Source organism: Nyctibius grandis, chromosome 1 (genome assembly GCF_013368605.1).
Source record: "Nyctibius grandis isolate bNycGra1 chromosome 1, bNycGra1.pri, whole genome shotgun sequence".
Classification (NCBI taxonomy): domain Eukaryota; kingdom Metazoa; phylum Chordata; class Aves; order Nyctibiiformes; family Nyctibiidae; genus Nyctibius; species Nyctibius grandis.
This window is the reverse complement of record NC_090658.1, coordinates 18475241-18493199: the sequence shown is the minus strand read 5'-3', so window position 1 is coordinate 18493199 and position 17959 is coordinate 18475241. Positions and strand designations below refer to the sequence as shown.

Here is a 17959-nt window from a genome sequence, read left to right as displayed (position 1 = left end):
TCTGCGTGTTTGGCTTTTCAACATCAGTACCCATAGCAACTTCCAGGCAACGCAAACGTGCCATTGCTCACAAATTCCAAAGTCTCTGAAGCATTTTTGAAAATGTCTCTCTTCTTTTTTATTTACTGTGCATGTTATGCTTTTCTCCTAATAGATGTCCTTACTGTCTGTGCAAAGCCAGAAACCATCAAGGATGGGCTGGCTCCTTTCAGAGCAGCGCAGTGAAGGACCGGTGCTCAGAACAAGCCAGCCAGAGGGTTGCTCAGGTCCCCACTTCTGGAACTGTTTTATAATCACCAAGAGCACTCACTTTTATTGTTGTACACAAGGTCAACAATGACTACCAACGCAAATAAAATCACTATTTTGCATATGTCTAAATATAGATGATATGCATTTCAGAGATACTTATTTTAAGATACGAGCATTAGCTTTTAACAGTATGAAATGGGATTGGGGAGAGAGATTACTATAGCAAATGCACATTAAACACAATTCTTCAATGCTTAACTGGTAGCCATTCCACAGAAAAATGAAATTATTGGAAAATACATTCAAACCTTATATCCGTAATCAGTAACATACTTCATTATGATATTTAATTCACAATGTACAACACTTCAAATAACTGGCATGGCACATAGGCAGTAAAGGGAAATCCTTCCCATATCTACCAATGTTTGGTGAGAACATTGAGAGCAAAGACTTTATCTCCTGCCCTCCAGAATCCTGCAGTTCAGGAAAAGGTTGACAAAATAAGTCCCAAAGACAGCAATATTTCAGGTTACATGTAACGTGATGAATGAGGTGAAGAGTTGAATTTATGCTGGTTTATGTTTTGATAAAAATCTATTTTAAAAAGCATTTTTAGTCTACTACCATTTTTCCCAAGCTCCTCTGCCCTCTTATGTTTTTTTGTTTTTCAGTATCAGTACCATAGCAACACCCAGGCCTTATGAATGTGGCACTGCTCTCAACATCTCTGGAGCAGAGCCTTGCAAATGATTGTCAAACCCAGGGATCTGAGTCAGCTTGGAAAAGTATGATGCTGGGCTAATTTTTGTATACCCTGAAAATAACGGCAGGGGATTGGGAGGAGGGCAAAGGGAAGAAGAGCTGAAGCTGCAACAGCAGAAAGGAATGAAAGAAACAAACTACTTAAGGTTTAATGATATATAAGCAGCAAGTCTTGCAAGTAGAGGAGACTGGAAGTTTTATCACTGTCCTACAGATTTGGGGGCTGTATCTGAACAGCCTGAAGATTCCAACATTTCCAGTAACTGAAATGATACTCCATGGACCTTCTCCCCTGCCAGTAATTATTCATATAGAAAGGTGATATCAGAAATACACAAAATACATTTGCAGCAACTTTAATGCAGCTGGAAATGAAAACAGCTAGCATCTGCAAAAAGTGGAAGAGTGGGGGATCCATCAAATATGACCGAGAATCTCCTCTACAATGGAACTCTGACTTGGGATTAGTCTGTTCAGCCTGTAGATGCTGCTATTTTTCTGGTAAAACACATCAGGAAACATCATCTCTTAACTGAAACTAAAGCAGTATTTTGTCGTGGAAAAAGTATGTTTAGGCTCCTCTCTACTCAAGACTGCTTGAAGCAATTATCTGTCTTACTAATAAACAGAGCCGAGAAATGGGTATGCTGTGTAGAGCATCTGGTCATGCCATGTGAAATAAATAGGTATCAATCTGTTTATAGGAATTTCAACTTCAGCAGTAATTAAATATGCTACCAATACAACGAACATCACCTGCAAAATCATGGATCGTTGGCTGACAAGAATGAGCTGCAATTAATAAACCTGACCTTTACTTGAGTCTCACCTATTTGTCTGTCCTGCAGCCATAAGTCTTTAAAAACAACCACAAAGCTCAGTACTCTGACAGAAAAACCCAAATGCCCATGACAATTCTTATTTTATTAGTATCAACCCTGTCCAAAGATGTAGTGAACCAAAGTGGACCGTTTGGTATTTCATGCAAGCTCAGGGGAGCACCAAGGGTATTGCAAAAGCCCCTGTGCTAAGCTTACTGTGCTGCTGTGAGCGGCACTATAGGAAAAAACAAACCAAATAAATATTCCAGTCAGATGAACGACCTTTCAAAATGCACACCCAGAGAGATGCTGACCAAGTCTAGACCAGCAGATACACCTTGTTACACACACTTGGTCAACCACCTAGCCAAAGCACATAAACAACCAGAAAAAGCTTTTTTAAAAATATATTGGAGATAAATATTAGATTAAAAAAAAAAAGCAGGAACATATTTTCAATTCTGAAGAAAATAATTCTAGTTTTTACTGAGCAATCATTTTTCCTGAACTCATCTGTGGCCAAGCTTCATTTCTACGTATGCAATCTGATGAGCTAACATCGTTCCAGGCCTCCAGTTGAAGCAATTAAAAAAGTCCACATTCGCCAAACATTACCACATCGTTACCACAGATACTGTGTATTCTGAGTTAAGGGAAAACAGTGGAAACGTCTAATACCGCTGTGGGGTAATGCTGGCAAATAATAACTTTTTAATATGGTTACCACAGAAACTATTAGTAACCTGCGAGGAGGTAAGTGGAAAACGATCCACTGCATGGTATATCTGCTTGTCACAAGCCATGATTCACACATAAGAGTGTGTAAGGAGATTATTTCAGTAGATAGATCTTGATAGGCTCAAGAACGTAAAACTTGAAATAGTTCCGATGAGCACCATAGACATGTGGGTGACATGAACAACATGTCAACCTGCAAACACTACAGGTGGTAGCGATTCTTACATGGATCTACCATAAACCCTTCAGTGAAAGGCTGCGCTCCCTTCTCAAAAGCAGTGGAGGGTGGAAAGAGGAAAGGATGGTGCCTGAGAGAAAAGTGTGCTTTGGAAAAAACAAATCCTTCCCAGGAGGACTGAAATGATGGACTGTTTGCCACAGAAGTGGGGCAAGTAGTGCAGAATACTGCTCCAGTAAGACATGAAAGAAGAGATAGTAACAGAAACTTCAACGTGTACCAAAGGCCAGAAAATATCTAACAGAAAGCTGGTGCTTATTCTGAGAAGTACAAAGCCAACACATGCAGATGTTTGCAAGATATGGTAATCATCAACGGTTAACATGATTCTGGAAAAAGTCAAGCTGCCCTTTCTCATGTTCCAGATTAGCGAGACAACTGTCAGCGTTCACAATAAAGCACAACAGCCCGCACCCGATTTTCTGCATTGCCGAATTTCACAGACATGCCTAGTGATAAAACTATGGTTTTGAACAAGGTCTTTGTTTTTTTTTTTAAATTAACTAATTTGTTATGAATTTACTACCAACACACAAAAGACATAAAAGGCATGCAAGCTTCAATTTACATACTGATATTTCTATATCAAAGGCTATGCTATTTAATACACAGGATCCAATTCTCATAAAAGCCCAAGTTCAATTATAACTGCAACGAGTGAAACTCTAATACTGCATTTTCAGCTAAAAAATTGCTCAAAGCTCTTTCACAAAAGCTCTGTAATTTCTGAGTATCAATCTACTTAGTAACATGACTCTGGCAGGCATATATGCAGAGGAAAAAAAAAATCAGCAAGAAAGAATTTCCTTGCATTGAGGAACGATGGTTTATATTTGCTGCTTAATCTCTGGAAATATGACGGACATATGGGTGAAATTAGTTGACTGAGGACCTAAAGTTAATGCTCATGTGGCCACTTATAATTTCCTATTTCCAAAACAGACTGGTTTTGGTTTACACATGCACCGAGCAACCAGCACAAACAGGCGAGAGCTGCTCTGAGACATGGCAGTGCTGGTCAGTGTGCAAGCTCTGGCCTCATCAAAACCCACAGAAATTTTGGCAGTGGCCCAGCATATCATTCAGGGAGTCAGAAATCTGCTCAGTCCCAAAGAGGGAGGCTAGCTTTCGTTAAAACAACTGATCTGATCCTTACTGTCATTTGATGTGGGGCCTTTCTACATCCTGTACCTCTGTTAACACAGAAGACAAATGACACACGAACCTGAAAACAGCTGAAGTCCTGCTTACGCGGTTCAGTCTGAGTGCATAAAACCTCTGAAGGTAATTCAGCAGACATTTCTGTGATCAAGACCTGCACACCTCATCCAATATTTATGTGAGGAGGAAACTTTGTGTATCAAAATAGAAAGCAGTATATTTAATACATCAATCTGTTCATTCATACACCCCGCCCACTACAGCCTGAGCATTTCAGTCAACGAACAGAGCTATTACAGACGTGAATTTTACATTTGCATTAATTTTCCCTTTTAAAAAACCCACATATAACACACTTAGGAACTGGTATTGCTTTGATTTACGTGTGAAAGAATGAATGGCATCTGTCTGGTAAGGTGTAGGTGCTTCGGACATAACTGTGCAGAAAGTAGAAGCATCATCTACACCAGAAGACAAGCCTCTGGCAGTATCACGGCAGCATTCCTCATTGACATTTCATCTGCTCATAAAAGCAGCCTCCTGCCTCTCTTCTCTTTCTAAGTCAGAGTTAAAAAAAAAGCTCTGGGAGCTAATATACTCAGGCTACTTCAAGTTGGAGGGTCTCATTAAAGAATTATTGAGAGTCTTAACTTTAAACACCATTTATACAAATACATCAAATTTGTGCACCTTGGCTCATGTGATGATTGCAGGGCTCAAGACAGAATCATCTCCTAAAGACAGTCCATAAGCTATTTAGGGCTTTATATGGGAGCTTACTATATTCTCCGTGCATAGCAAGGACATCCAGATGCCGCTTACAAAGACCTGCTGCGTAACTATTTGGCTACTTCACACGCCAGCGAAGGTGAACCAAACAGTATGTGTCAGCTCTCAAGAACTGCTGATCATCACCTCCTATTAACTGTCTCAGATATATATTAATCTGCAAATCAGAAACTGTGTCCCTAGATTATTAGCTGAAAAGTGCCATATAAGCACATTGTACCATAACCCAAATAAACGGCATTAAGAGTTAAGTACATAAATACATGTACAAGGATACTACAGCTCCCAGAAAAGCATACAGAATCTACATAATCGTCAGGAAGTGTCACAGGATTAAAATATTTACATAGATATACACAGATATCCTGGATTGAACACCTAAATACATTTCTCCTGCCCTAGCAATGAAATAGATTGGGATACTTGCATGCAATTACTGAAATGCTGTACAACTGTACAACTCAGGTATGAACAGTAGAAGATACAGACTGGTTTCTGATTGTGTGTATATAAACATCTATTTTGGGGCAAAACTATCAATTTTGAACCAAACATGGAAACAGGATGAGCATCACAGTTTCTTTCCATCAGTAAGGATATGCAATGAAGGCAAGCATGTTAAATTTGTACCTTTTTTATTTTAGGATGCTGCCGTTGGCAGCTGTTATCTGCAATATTTTTTTCAGTTGGCTAATTATGAACCAGAAATAAATTTGGAGCTGAAATACTATAACAAAGCAAATAATTCTGACTCTTCATCACACTGTAAAACCAGTAAAATATAAACCTTGTAATAGGACCATCCAGTCCAATGTATCCAGATATTAAAGACTGTTGACGGATATAGAGGAAGCGTCAAAAAGAGGTCAGTTAAAATTTAATGTTGGCAGAAATGGTTGTCTGCAAAAGTATGAATAATCTTCTAATGATGCTTTAAAACCTTATCTCTGTCTTAACACTTACTGTTTATTTAGTCCTGAGAAAATACTTAAAAGCAATGAAGCAATTTTAAGAAAACATTTGTAAACAACTATTTTCTCTTGACAGACTATTTGGTTACAATTACAGATATTATGCCAAGATAATAGATGTAATTCAATGAATCCAGACAATGTTGAATCAAATCAACTAGTATTATTTTCCATCTCTTTGAAACTGAACATTCAAGCCAGCTGAACTTTCAATGTCATTTGGCACTTCAGAAAAAACTTTATAAAATACAACCAGGCCTGAAAACCTATACTTAATTTCTGAGTAAACTCCTGACCTTTCACAGAAGGATCTCACAAACTAGATCTTCATGAGCATTATATAAACCATAAATGTTTTTAAATAACATTGTTAAAGGCATTCTTATATAAAAGTCTTATTTAAATTCCTGCACATTTCTGTCATTTTCAAAATCCCACATTTTGTAAAAGGAGATGATTTGCCTTAACCCAAGTTCTGTCAGAAATTACTCCATACATAACATCTATTTGAAAGCCTGAAACTTTGAAAAGGATTAAATATGATTTTAGGAGATGGTTGAAGAGAAGTATATGATGATGAGTTAAAAAAAAGCCATGACCAATCTTCATTTTGGTGTCTAGAGTTCATTTTCTGTTGCTCACTCACATGTTCTGACTCTGTCTTTGCAAAAACGCTCACCTTTGCTCCCCAAAGAAATACAGCATAAAACTCTTGAAATTTTTCACCAGATGCTGACTGAAACCAGGATTCATTACAGCTGAGGCAAGACAAACGATATACTTGATCAAGTGAACAGAATCAGAAAGAAGCAAATCAACTATTTTATTTCTCTTTGCTTTCCATCGATAGCCAAGTAACCAGATGTGATAGTACTTGGGATTGCAGCGGTACTTTGGTCAACAAAGGTTTGGTCTTCCACAGGGTAATTCCTCTGGCTGCCACGATAAGTGATCGAAGCAATCAAATGTGTTTCAGCACTGAGAAAATGTATAATTGAGATCATACACATTATTCAAGTATTTTGATAGACTAAGGCCAAAGTTTTTGCATAAGGAAACTTTAACGCATACTAGGAAAAAAGGCTAGTGCTATTTTGAGTAACACGCATCAGTAACGGTTAATGAAGAATCTCACAAACCTGCTTTATCTGTTGCAGAGACTGTCACAATTGACTAGAGATTCAATAATCGTTCCCAAGAAGGATGTTCTTGCAGGGGTGAAAAATGCATATGTTTTGTTAATCTATATTTAGCCTAAGTATATTTAATACTTTTCCATCTTCATTAGTCCTTACTGAAATTTTTCTTCCTCTCTTACTCACTTCCACATCTGCAGGTAACACTCTATACTGCGTATCAGGTAGCTTGTTGACCTTATCCAGCTACCATGCAGTCTCTTCCTCTTCATATTCTCATGTCTATACTGTATTTTCTCTTACCATGCACAAACAATGACATTATATTAAACCATCCTACTTAAAATTATTATTGAGCCAAAGGAACACACTTCTCCAAAAATCAATGCTGAATCAAATGTATGTCTTTCTCTTGCTTAAAAACCAGCAACAACTGCAGTTCTTATTCTCTTGAGTATATTATTAATTATACATTTAAAGCACGTTCATAGTCTGTGTTTACTCTTGGGTGATTCTAAGGTTTATGTGAATGAGAAAACAGTAATGTGATCATTTACAAGTAAAATAATATTTTCACTGTCTTGGTATCTGAGCATAATGAAAGGAAAAACTAGTCAGCTTTTACCTGCGTTTCAGTTTAGAAGAGTCAGCTCAGGGAGTAAGAGCTATCACTCGTGAAGAGCTAGAATGTGGAAAAAACGTAAGAGACTCAAAAGCCAAGATGTATTGCCTAAACAATTTTTATTGCTTTTTTGGTGGAGGTTTTATAGATCTTTTTTTTCTTAGCTCCCATAATCTCAGCAATGACTTAGAAACCATCATAGCAGCATCTACAGGCAAAAGAGATCAAATAGTTGAAATAATGACCGTATAAGAGCAAGAAGGCAGCCAGAGGAATTTGAGTGTTGGTCATCACTGGCAAAAATCCATTCACATGGTTCAGAAATTTTTGCTACCTATGGAAAGCAAAGGACTGATAACTGCTTGGGTTATGTTGTCAGAGTGCACATAGAGCTTCCTCTACGAAGAAACTCTCCTGCAGAGACACAAGCAACATTTTACTGAAGTTTATTTTTCCCTGATTCTTCCTTTCCTATTCAGAAGGGTCGCTAATAGTTATTTTTATGTAATAACAGGTAATTCTTTCATGCTACAGCTTATGATGCATATTAATCAGGGTTCTTGCCAAATTAAATTAGTTTTTTCAACATTCGAAAAGCAGTTAAACTTCTAATGACATTTTCCCCCTCTCTTCATCAACCTATTTTTGGAGCAAAATAATGTACTCAGGCCTGAAGTAAAGACACTTGAGCCTCAGGAATGGAAAACAGCCACAAGCCAAAATGTATTCACAGGAGAGCTACAGGGCAATAAGGTTGTCATCTATGCACAAAAATACTTTCAAAGACGCAAACGTGATGTTAAAATCTCTACCACTCCCTCCTGCATGTTAAAGTCACACACACTGCTTTGTGCTTGCAGTTACGAGCAGGAAAAAAGGAAACAAGTCTATTTTTATGATTATTGCTACCATTGTAGCACTAGGACAGTCCAGAAACAGGGACTTATGTTAACACCATATCCTTAACAATCCTAGTTTTCTTTATTACTGCTAGTATCATAAACTAGAATTGTAAAAAAAAAAAAGCATTCTAATAGTATAAATAATAAGTCAAACCAGAGCTGCATGATAATGCTAGGTACCAACTGCGCCATCTGTACAATATAGACGTCCAGGTAGATTTTCAGATATAGATGAAAATATATACATATATATATATATATATGCAGGTATACCATATACTGAAGTGCTTTAAAGTCAAGCAACTACAGTTAGGTTGTCCATAAAAATAAAATGTTTCAACACAAATGGTCCCTTTTTGGCAGAATTGCAAACAATTGAAAACCAATTCTTAAATTAGTAAGTAATAACTAAGTATTTTAAAATGCTAGTTGAACTACCTTCTCACACATAATTTACTACATAATAGCATACAGTCATAATATATATAGCTTATAATGCCTAGCAAGGTACCCAATACCCAGTAAATTCAATGATAAAGGGACATTAATATTTCACACAATATTTGCCTGCCTTAAATACAAGTAGGACTTAAAAGCATTTGAAAGACTGGTCAAAAAAAAAAAATCATCTAGGAATGTTTCTGTTTTTTCCTCAGCTTTGTACTGCATAAAATCAGTTCATCAAATATTTTCCTTTTTATAACCCAATAGCCTAATTTGCATAGATCTCTCATACAGCAATAGAAGAGAAAAGCATTTTTATAACATTAGAAAATGACTGTATAACCACAAAGCTCATTTCTGCAGCAAACAGAGAATTTTTTTTTTTAAGTTGATAGTATTTCAAGTGGAAAAAATTCCTTTAACTGAAAATTTATTCCAGGCTAGAAATATTATTATACACTAGGTTAACCTAGTGCTGAAAAGTTTTAAGTAAAACAAGCTTTTGAAATTGCGTATGTGGCAAATTTTTTTTACTACAGCAAATTGAGTAATAAATATTCAAGATGGATGAAAATCTAAGATGTCCACCACTAAATGTCCAATAAAAATAGAGGCAAATAGATACATGGTCCACCTAGGATTGTCCAGCTGGACAAAATATCAAAGTATTTACGGTCATTTTAGGACATGTGCTTAGTAGGAATCAGGCAAAATGGAAGCCAGCTCTGCTCCTAAAATCCAAGCAAGGATTCCAGCAAGGGAAAAAACCTACCAGCAGGCCTTTATTATTTTTAATAATCTCAAACTTCTTCCTTTGGTTGTCAGAATAACCAGCATGTGTTAAAGATCTAGAATCACTTTTCCCTGAAGAACTAGCCTATAAATAAGTCACTTCATATCTACTGCACGTTTATTTTCTTCAACCATACATTCATATATCCTGCGAACATTCACTCATCTGTATTTGAATCACCACCACATCAGTATCATTTAATGGTTACACTGTTATGGCCTCAAATCTCATTGAAATGCCCATTCCCAAAACAACCCACAGACATCTTGATCTAACAAGCAACCACATCTTTATACGCTGTTCCCCTGATAACAGGGACTCTATCTCTACCCCCAGACTAATACAGGGATAGAAGACCATTTCTAGGTGAAAAGCAAGTATTACACGTTCTCTTACCCACCACTCTGAAAAGTAGCACAACTATTTTATGCAGCTTCTCCAATTTACCATCACCTGAAAAAGCTGGCAGCACTGGGCAGCTGACTTGCTCCATCTACGTGTTGCTGTGCATTCCCCTTGTCCACTTAAGATAGCAACTCATTGTCTCAGCTCTCAGACTTAAAACCAGAAGCTTTTCAGAGAAGGAAGTGTTATACATGTCTGTGTGTTTGGTGTCAACCACCCAGCTGGGGTTAAGGACTGGTACAGACTATAAGGTTGAACTTCCTTGGGATCTTTTCCACTATTTTTCTGGGGTAGACTGCTAAACAAGCTACAATATCAAAAAAAAAAAAGTGAAAACATTGTTTTCATCCACTACATATCTCCTGATGATATTAGTATCTGTTATCAACTCTCTCAAAACTCTCCATGTTACAATCATCTTAAATAGGGTTGCAAATAACGGCTTTTTTTTGTGATCAGGATACATATAGTTTTTCTGAAATTACTTCAAGCAGCTTTGTGAACATCAGCTTCTACAGCTTGGGTGAGATTCATTATCTTAAAGGAAAAAAAGAACATATAAATACAGAGCAGGATTACCTTCCCTTAGACGCTCAACCACAAAAGTGAATCCAGTAGTTCGTGGATGTAAGACGTACTCATATTTTTGAAGTCCGTTCTTTTCAGCGAATTCATTACTGCGGACTTTGGTATTGGCTGAAGGAGAGAATAAAAAGCACCATTTTCTATTAGTGTGCACGTAGACCAAGAATTAAATATAATGATTATACAACAGGAACAGTACAACAGCAGTTCACACGGTACAAATGTGCAACAGCTTTTCAGGTGGAAGCAGACTGCAAGTGTGCTTTCAGTTGGCTGTAGTATGTATGAAGAGCAGCAATGTGGATTGCAAGAATATCCTTTTTATCCTCTCATTTCATTTTAGAAATTAATCAGCAAATCTTTCATATTTAGCAAATGCAATCTGAAATCTATAAAGTCTGTTAATAGTTCTCTGTACACTTCAATACCCACTTTACAGCAAATGCGTTAATTGGCTCAATTTTTTTTTTAAATCAAAAGGCACAATATATAGTAGTGTAAGTTTGATATTTCGTACAGAAATATCTTGAGGTCAGTGCTTAACCATGTTAAACTTATTTGGGAAAAAAAACATTAAATGAAGGAAAACAGTTAATCTAGTACATTAAAATGGTATTTTACATCTTCATTCTGAACTTCACACGTTTTATTCATCAACCTGCGCTGCACATACATACCATTTTAATTTTTCGACCAACTGCATCAGTGTCGCAACGCGTGCTTGCTACTGTACGCAGAGTACACGCAAGGCATCTGGAAAGCAGCGTGCCTAAACCCCATGACAAATACATTTCCAACCTCTGGCAAAAGAAGTCTCTCATGAGAAAACCAAACAAAGGCATTCAGAGCCAGCTGCTAACAGAGCCCACTAAGCAAGGAAGACGCAGACACTAAAGTGAAAACTTCTGAAGACAGGTGGAGAGGAAGCAATTTGTTCTCCAGTGATGTGCATGGGGCTCTTCCAAGCAGCCTCAGTCAGCAGCCAAACGAACTTTGCTGGCTACACTTACTCCTTCGTTGTGGGTACTGCTGTGCCTCCCACGGGGCCAAAAGGCAAAGGACACAGGCAATGTTCCCTTGGCAACACGGAAAAAAATCAATTTGATCAACTAACTTATTAAATAACTCGTATTTATATAGCTGTACAGGTCTTTTAAAGGACAAAATCCCAGCAACAGATCTATGGAACAAAATCATTGCCTAAGCAATGGATCATCTTTCTCAAGCAGAAACAGCTCTTTTTTTTTTTTTTTCCCAAGTGTCCACAGTTAACCTTAACAGAGATCAGAGATAAAGTAATGAAAAATATATTGCTGCTTAATAATCTAATAGAATCGATACTTGTAGGTAAGTCCTTTCCCTTACAATCGTCATAATTTTTCCTGTAAAGGAACAATAGCACAAGTGGACAAATCGACAGCAGTGTGAGATGTCCTTTTTGCAGTAATGCAACTTTCCTGCATCTTTCTTTTTTCCCTAAATTACATGAGCTCTTTGTTTATCAAAAAATGTGGGTGTCCCTCCTAAGGGATCATCTACCTATTAAATGGTATAGCATATCAGTATATTGAGTATTTTTTCCCTGTGACCTATTGTTGCCATGCATAAGAGTACTGCTTTTCATACATGCAACCCTTAAGATTTAGTGCACATTTCCTGACCGTGTGATTTGGAGGAAAGGAAAACTGTTGCACGGTAGCCAAGCAAGTGATTCAGCAAAGAGAATCTGAAGATTTAATTCTTGCCAAAATGTACAAACACTCGAAAATATGACATCTTCAAAAAGCATTGCTAAAATTACAGAACGTGTGAAATACTAGAATTATACTTGGCTATGTAACTTAAATTTATCTTTCCTTGGACATATGCATTATGTCTTTAACCACATGATCAGAGTCTCTATTTTTGTCTGCTCAACTACTACTCTATTCAATGTTGAAAAAGGACTATTCTGAATCAGCAAAGGGAACCTGCCTTTAGGACCCCTATCTCTGTGACGGCAAAACTCGCAAAGTGAGTCATTAGCAAGATTTGGAATGGCAGAAAAGGCAAGAGGAATCCGGTAATTAAATGCTCCTCTGAAAACCCAGAGTCTATCTCTTAGACATAATCGCATTGCACTATTAGCTCAACAACTTAAACTCTTTATTTCCTAAGAAATTATATTGATCACCAAGATTGTTCCTATAAAAAGTATACAAGTCAAGAGTTCCTTTCCAGATTCTGTGGTGATTCAAGTAAAATGCTTTAAATTAATTTATCACAAAGTTTTAAGATAATGTATTGTTTCTTCCAAAGGACAGAGGAAGCGTCATCTTCATTTTCTGCATATCCAAATTTGAGTTTCACGTTGGAACATTTGCAATCTGCAAATCATGTCAATCAAAGCTTTGAGACACATGTGCCGTTAAGTGTCTACACAAAGCTAAGCAATCTAAAAAAATAGTAATCTAAGTCTTAAGCATCTCAAACTGCACACAGTTAATGAGCACTCAAACACCCTCTCCATATGTTTGCTCACTAGTACTTTGTTTCAGAGGGAGCATGAAAAACAAATTCCTTGGTATTTGCAAAACACCCCTATTTGCACCACAAGAAAACCAAAAAGTAAATGGTGGGCAGTTTTGTTTTCTGAGCAAGACCTAATTGATGCTGCAAAAAATGGTTTGGGACCTCCTCTGCCCATTGCCTTGAAGTAATCATCTTCAAATCTCCTCTTAGTGCACCTCCCTGCACTTGGAAAGAACTCACTGTAAACATCTGTAAAACATCTTCCAAATTTCCCTTTACTACATCGCCTTTCTAAAAATGCGTGAACAGCTGGACATTGGCACACTGGCCAACACTATTCAGCTATTTCCTGATATTTGTATTCCTGTCTTGCCTCTGGACTGTAAGTTTCACATAGCAGAGATTGTTCCCTTCCCCTTTTGCATGACCCTAGTGTAACGGGATTTCAGAACTAAAATAACGCTTCCAGCTAATACAATGATCATTGTCATCTGGAAAAGTCATCTCCCTCTTCCCTTCCAAACATCTATCAAGCCATAGATCTTTGTGCATCTAACAATATTTATTATAGCAAGTCAGGAAGGTCAAAGGGGTTTTGATGCTGTCATGAAATCAAGGGTAGGATAAGCTTTCACTCTACCAAAAAGCAAGAATAATGCCCTTCCTCCCCCTCTTGCTACTCTCAGTTTCTTACTCTGCTACTACTTATGAACAGATGCAGACTGCCATCTTATCTGATGTAAGCACCTTGGTGCCTACTGCTGTTTGGGATCCCTGTGCGAGACACCTGTGCCTAAACCTTCTGAGGAAATTCAGAGTAAGTCTCGTGCTCAGCACTGGATTCAACGAAAGGCAGAAAATGCGATGTTCCCCACCATATGAAACCTAAAGGTTAGAAAACTGATTCAGGAAATCAGAAACCCATGTTTATAGCCTTTCCAACCTAAGGGAATTCGCACAACAAACACCTCTTTAAAAATCCCTTAATCAACGGACCAGGCTACACTGTCAGCACTGCAAAACTTAGGCAGATGCCTCATCCTTCTGCAGTCCAGATTAGAACCTTCTTAGGCGAAAGAATAAAAAAAGTGAGAGATGCCTCTGTAAGCCTGATAGTGAAAACACTTCCTTAAAAAGAGGAAACATATGTTCTCTTTGCCTCCAACCAACTAATACAAAATGTATAAAGCAGCTCTTGAAGCAGGGACTGGAAATGAACTCAGTTTGGGTCTCCTCAACCCCAAAAGGTTGCTCACAACATTTGGCTAAGGGTAACGCCCCTCTTGCTTACTCTCTGAAAAACATGAGCAAGCGTTGCTTTCTAGAAACAAATATTTTCTTTCTTACACTGTATTTAAGCCAAAGTAAATCTACCCCCAGAGTTTTTGCTCGTCATTCCTAGTATGTGTATTTTGCATTTTTTAACTCCTTGGTTCTATTTGCTCCTATGATAAAAAAGAATAAATAATCTATTTTTATGGAAAGCAGCCAGTTTATTAATAGAGGGTGACGTGGGAAATTTCCTGATCCAGAACTGTTTCGTGCTCTGTCTCCTCTGGTCTCGCACTGATTTGCCTCTCCTCCCCTGTCTCCTTCAGCTAATACACGCTGCCTCTCAGAGGGTATGTTCTTTGGGGTGGTGACAAGTACAAGAAGTCCAATTTATTTGAGTCTTTAGTTTTACAATTGCTCTGCAGTAGTGTCTACACAAAAGAATAAGAATTTAAGGGTTCTGACCATAACCTCTTACTTTTTTTTTTTGCTCCTGTGCTGCTTTTGGTACATCATTTGATTAAATTTTTTCCCATTTATCTCAAAATTATGTGGGCAAATCCCATTTATCACATTTTTAAATTACTGGAGAAGCTCAGAAAGCCAGCACTTTCCAGAAGCACCACACTTCAGAATGTAATTTAAAGTAACTGGAAGAAGAAATTATGCTAACACATTTTCTTGATTTTTGAGATAGAGATTTTTCAGAAGTTAAATTGCTTTTGCCCCTGAAAACCAGAGGGCAAAGAGAACAATTTTTTTTTTTAACATCAAATTATAATTTTAATTTGTGAGCTAGTTTTGAATTAAAACAAAAATCTCTAAAATTTGACTTTGATGAAAGCTGTAATGTAGCAACAAGCTGCATTTGTGTGAGTCTGGAGTATTTGGAACTAAAACTCCAAGAACTGTACCCAGAGAAAAGCTAAGTCTGTGCTCCCCATGAAATATGTATGCAGTGTTAGCTCCTCTCAAACAAACAAGCTCACATGCTTTTACAGATTCTACATTGTCCAGGCTGATGTGTTTTGCTCAATGTCACCCGAAAGAATTATAAACGTCCCTCATCATCCTACTGGAAAGCTGATTCTGAACACTTTAACACAACTATTTCTGATCAACTCTCAACTATTTTTTTTTTTTTGCTAGTACTAGTGCACTGAAATTTGAATATTAAGTACTATCTTTTTCTTTAATCTGACTGGTGTTAAAAGCATGCATGTACTTTTATGACTTCAGGTACTCTCAAATGATACTGGTGCCAGACAGTGAAAGAATAAATGAATACTCCAGAAATCTCTCTTTTTTTTTTTAAAAAAAAAAAAAAAAAAAATCCTCATTTATCTATTAGAGGTTTCCACAGAAAGCATAAAAGCTATATTGGCTCACAGTCAATATTTTAAGAAAAAGTTAAGCAATTGTTCTTATTCGTGCTACATGTTAAATCAATCTCTACCAGTGCTTTTAAACAATATTTGTTTGCATTACCAAGGTACATCACATTTACTAGAAAAGAGAAAAATCCAGCTGCAGTTCATTGTTACCTTCTAGACAGAATATTGCATGTGATCCACATCACAACACTCCTGCCAAAATCTGGGCTCCAGCAAGCTTTCCTACTTATTTTTTACCCGTTCCTCAAGGAAAAAAGGTCTGTGCAATCACACTCTGTCCACCTGTTCCCCTTAACTTTTAAAGCTATTGCCGCCTGCAAACAAAGTTTGACAGAGACAAGAGATTCAAAGATAATTAAGTCCCACAGGAGTTTTAGAAAAAAACAATGGCTGAGTAAAGGGGAGCCTCCAAGAGTAGAGATCTTAATGCGAAAAGCCAGGTCAGGCTCCACAGGAATTTAGCCTGTCAGGGCTTTCTGCACAGCATGCAGCAGTCCGTCTGCAGGTATTGGTGAGTATGAGCCACAGCACACGATGCCTCTTGCCAAGACAGCAGCAAGAGACCTGTTGAGGAAATGTCACATGGAAGGAAACACAAGGGAAAAGGAGAAGCTGGAGTGAAGAAAAGACCACATACAGGGGTGCAGACACAAATCCATAGGAAATGAGGCTTTAACAGGCTCAGGGCAATACAGCAACTTTTTTTTGTTGTTATTGGTTTCTGAAGAATTTCTTGTAAGGAACACTAAGAAAAACAAAAAAAAACCAAGCAAAATGGTGGGTTACATTCCAGCTTTCCAGAAGCACTAGACTTATGGTTGCTCTGCTTTCTTCAGGGCTTCAGAAAGTCTGGCTATATGATTATCTGCTGAGGGCTTCTTTTTAAGCAATTACAACAAAATACCTTTGATGCACTTAGCTTTAACCTTGAAGTATTCCAGAGTGAAAAGATGACCAACCTATCAGAAATAAGTATATAATTATTACCTCAGACTCAATACATCCACTCTGCAAATACATTGTTCAGGGTTCATGACATTACTATTTTAAAAATTTATCTACGTAGCACCTTCCATTGCAAAGTACTTCACCAACTTGAAGTCAGGCAGTGGTCCATATATCAATACAGTCATACTTTACATTCCTTTGAAACGTTTCATTCTCAAATACCTGAAAATAATATACAATCTCTTACAAAGAGCAGTGGATCCGTCATTGTGGCCACTGAGAGGACATAAAAATGACAGTAGCACAGAGCTTGTTCTGCTCTGTGCTTTTCAGTGAAGTACATGTAGAATGCTATTTTTCATTTTAAGCACCAGAAGAATTTTGTTTTCAGAAATAATTAGCAGTTTTGGAATTTGGTGAGAACACAAAAGCCATTGCCTCTATTTTCACAAAATGTTCCCTAGGCTATTAAGCGACCATTCAGAACAAAACTGTGCTTTATTTCTTACTCTAAAAAATGGAACATGAGATTGACATATTAGGACCTATTGCAAAAACATAACTGCTTTCTGAAAATAATTTTTCAAAATGTTACACAAGTTATATTATTATGTTCTATCATTCTCATATGGCATAAACTTATTGCTTGGTCAGGATTAGCTTGTCAAGGGATTTTACCCTGTCTCCTATAATATTTTAAAATATATGAGCTACTGTTTCCTGTGAAGACAGTTAGACAGGGATAGCTATTTACTTTCACAGGAAAAGCCCCAGAGTTTTGCCTGTCTCTATACATCTTATTATGCACAAATATAATACCAAGGTGGCATTCATTACTGATACGAAGTTAGAGTGCTAAACACCAGACAGTTTAACATGTCAGAAGCCAGCACGGCTGCCCAATGAAGCAGTGCGCTATCGTCTTCCCTGCCCATCAGTCCATCCTTCCCACCGCGCTGCTTCCTCCCGGGGCTGGCTCAACAAACTAGGGGGAAACAATCACCACCCAACTGCAGTGGCTTAAACTGACTTCAGAAAAAGAGCACAGTTAGTGCAGATATCCATTTGACACTGCAAGGTTAAAGAGGACATGTTACACACGTACAAGGAAGGAAAACCAGAACAGAAATATCTTCAAAAAAAACCTGTCACAAATCTGTGTTCAGAAATCCAATCAGAGAATTTTTTAATATTAAGTAAAGAATCTTGTCT

At 37.4% G+C, this 17959-nt stretch overlaps 1 protein-coding gene across 2 annotated transcripts in view; it reads right to left on the bottom strand.

The window, feature by feature from the left end:
• The window catches only part of LCLAT1 (lysocardiolipin acyltransferase 1), a 124515-nt gene that overhangs the window by 48772 nt on the left and 57784 nt on the right, over positions 1-17959 (bottom strand). For both annotated transcript variants that reach the window (XM_068414632.1, XM_068414639.1), the window contains one exon: positions 10617-10733. In XM_068414632.1, the coding sequence (XP_068270733.1) occupies positions 10617-10733 (117 nt within the window). The remainder of the gene's footprint in view (positions 1-10616; positions 10734-17959) is intronic.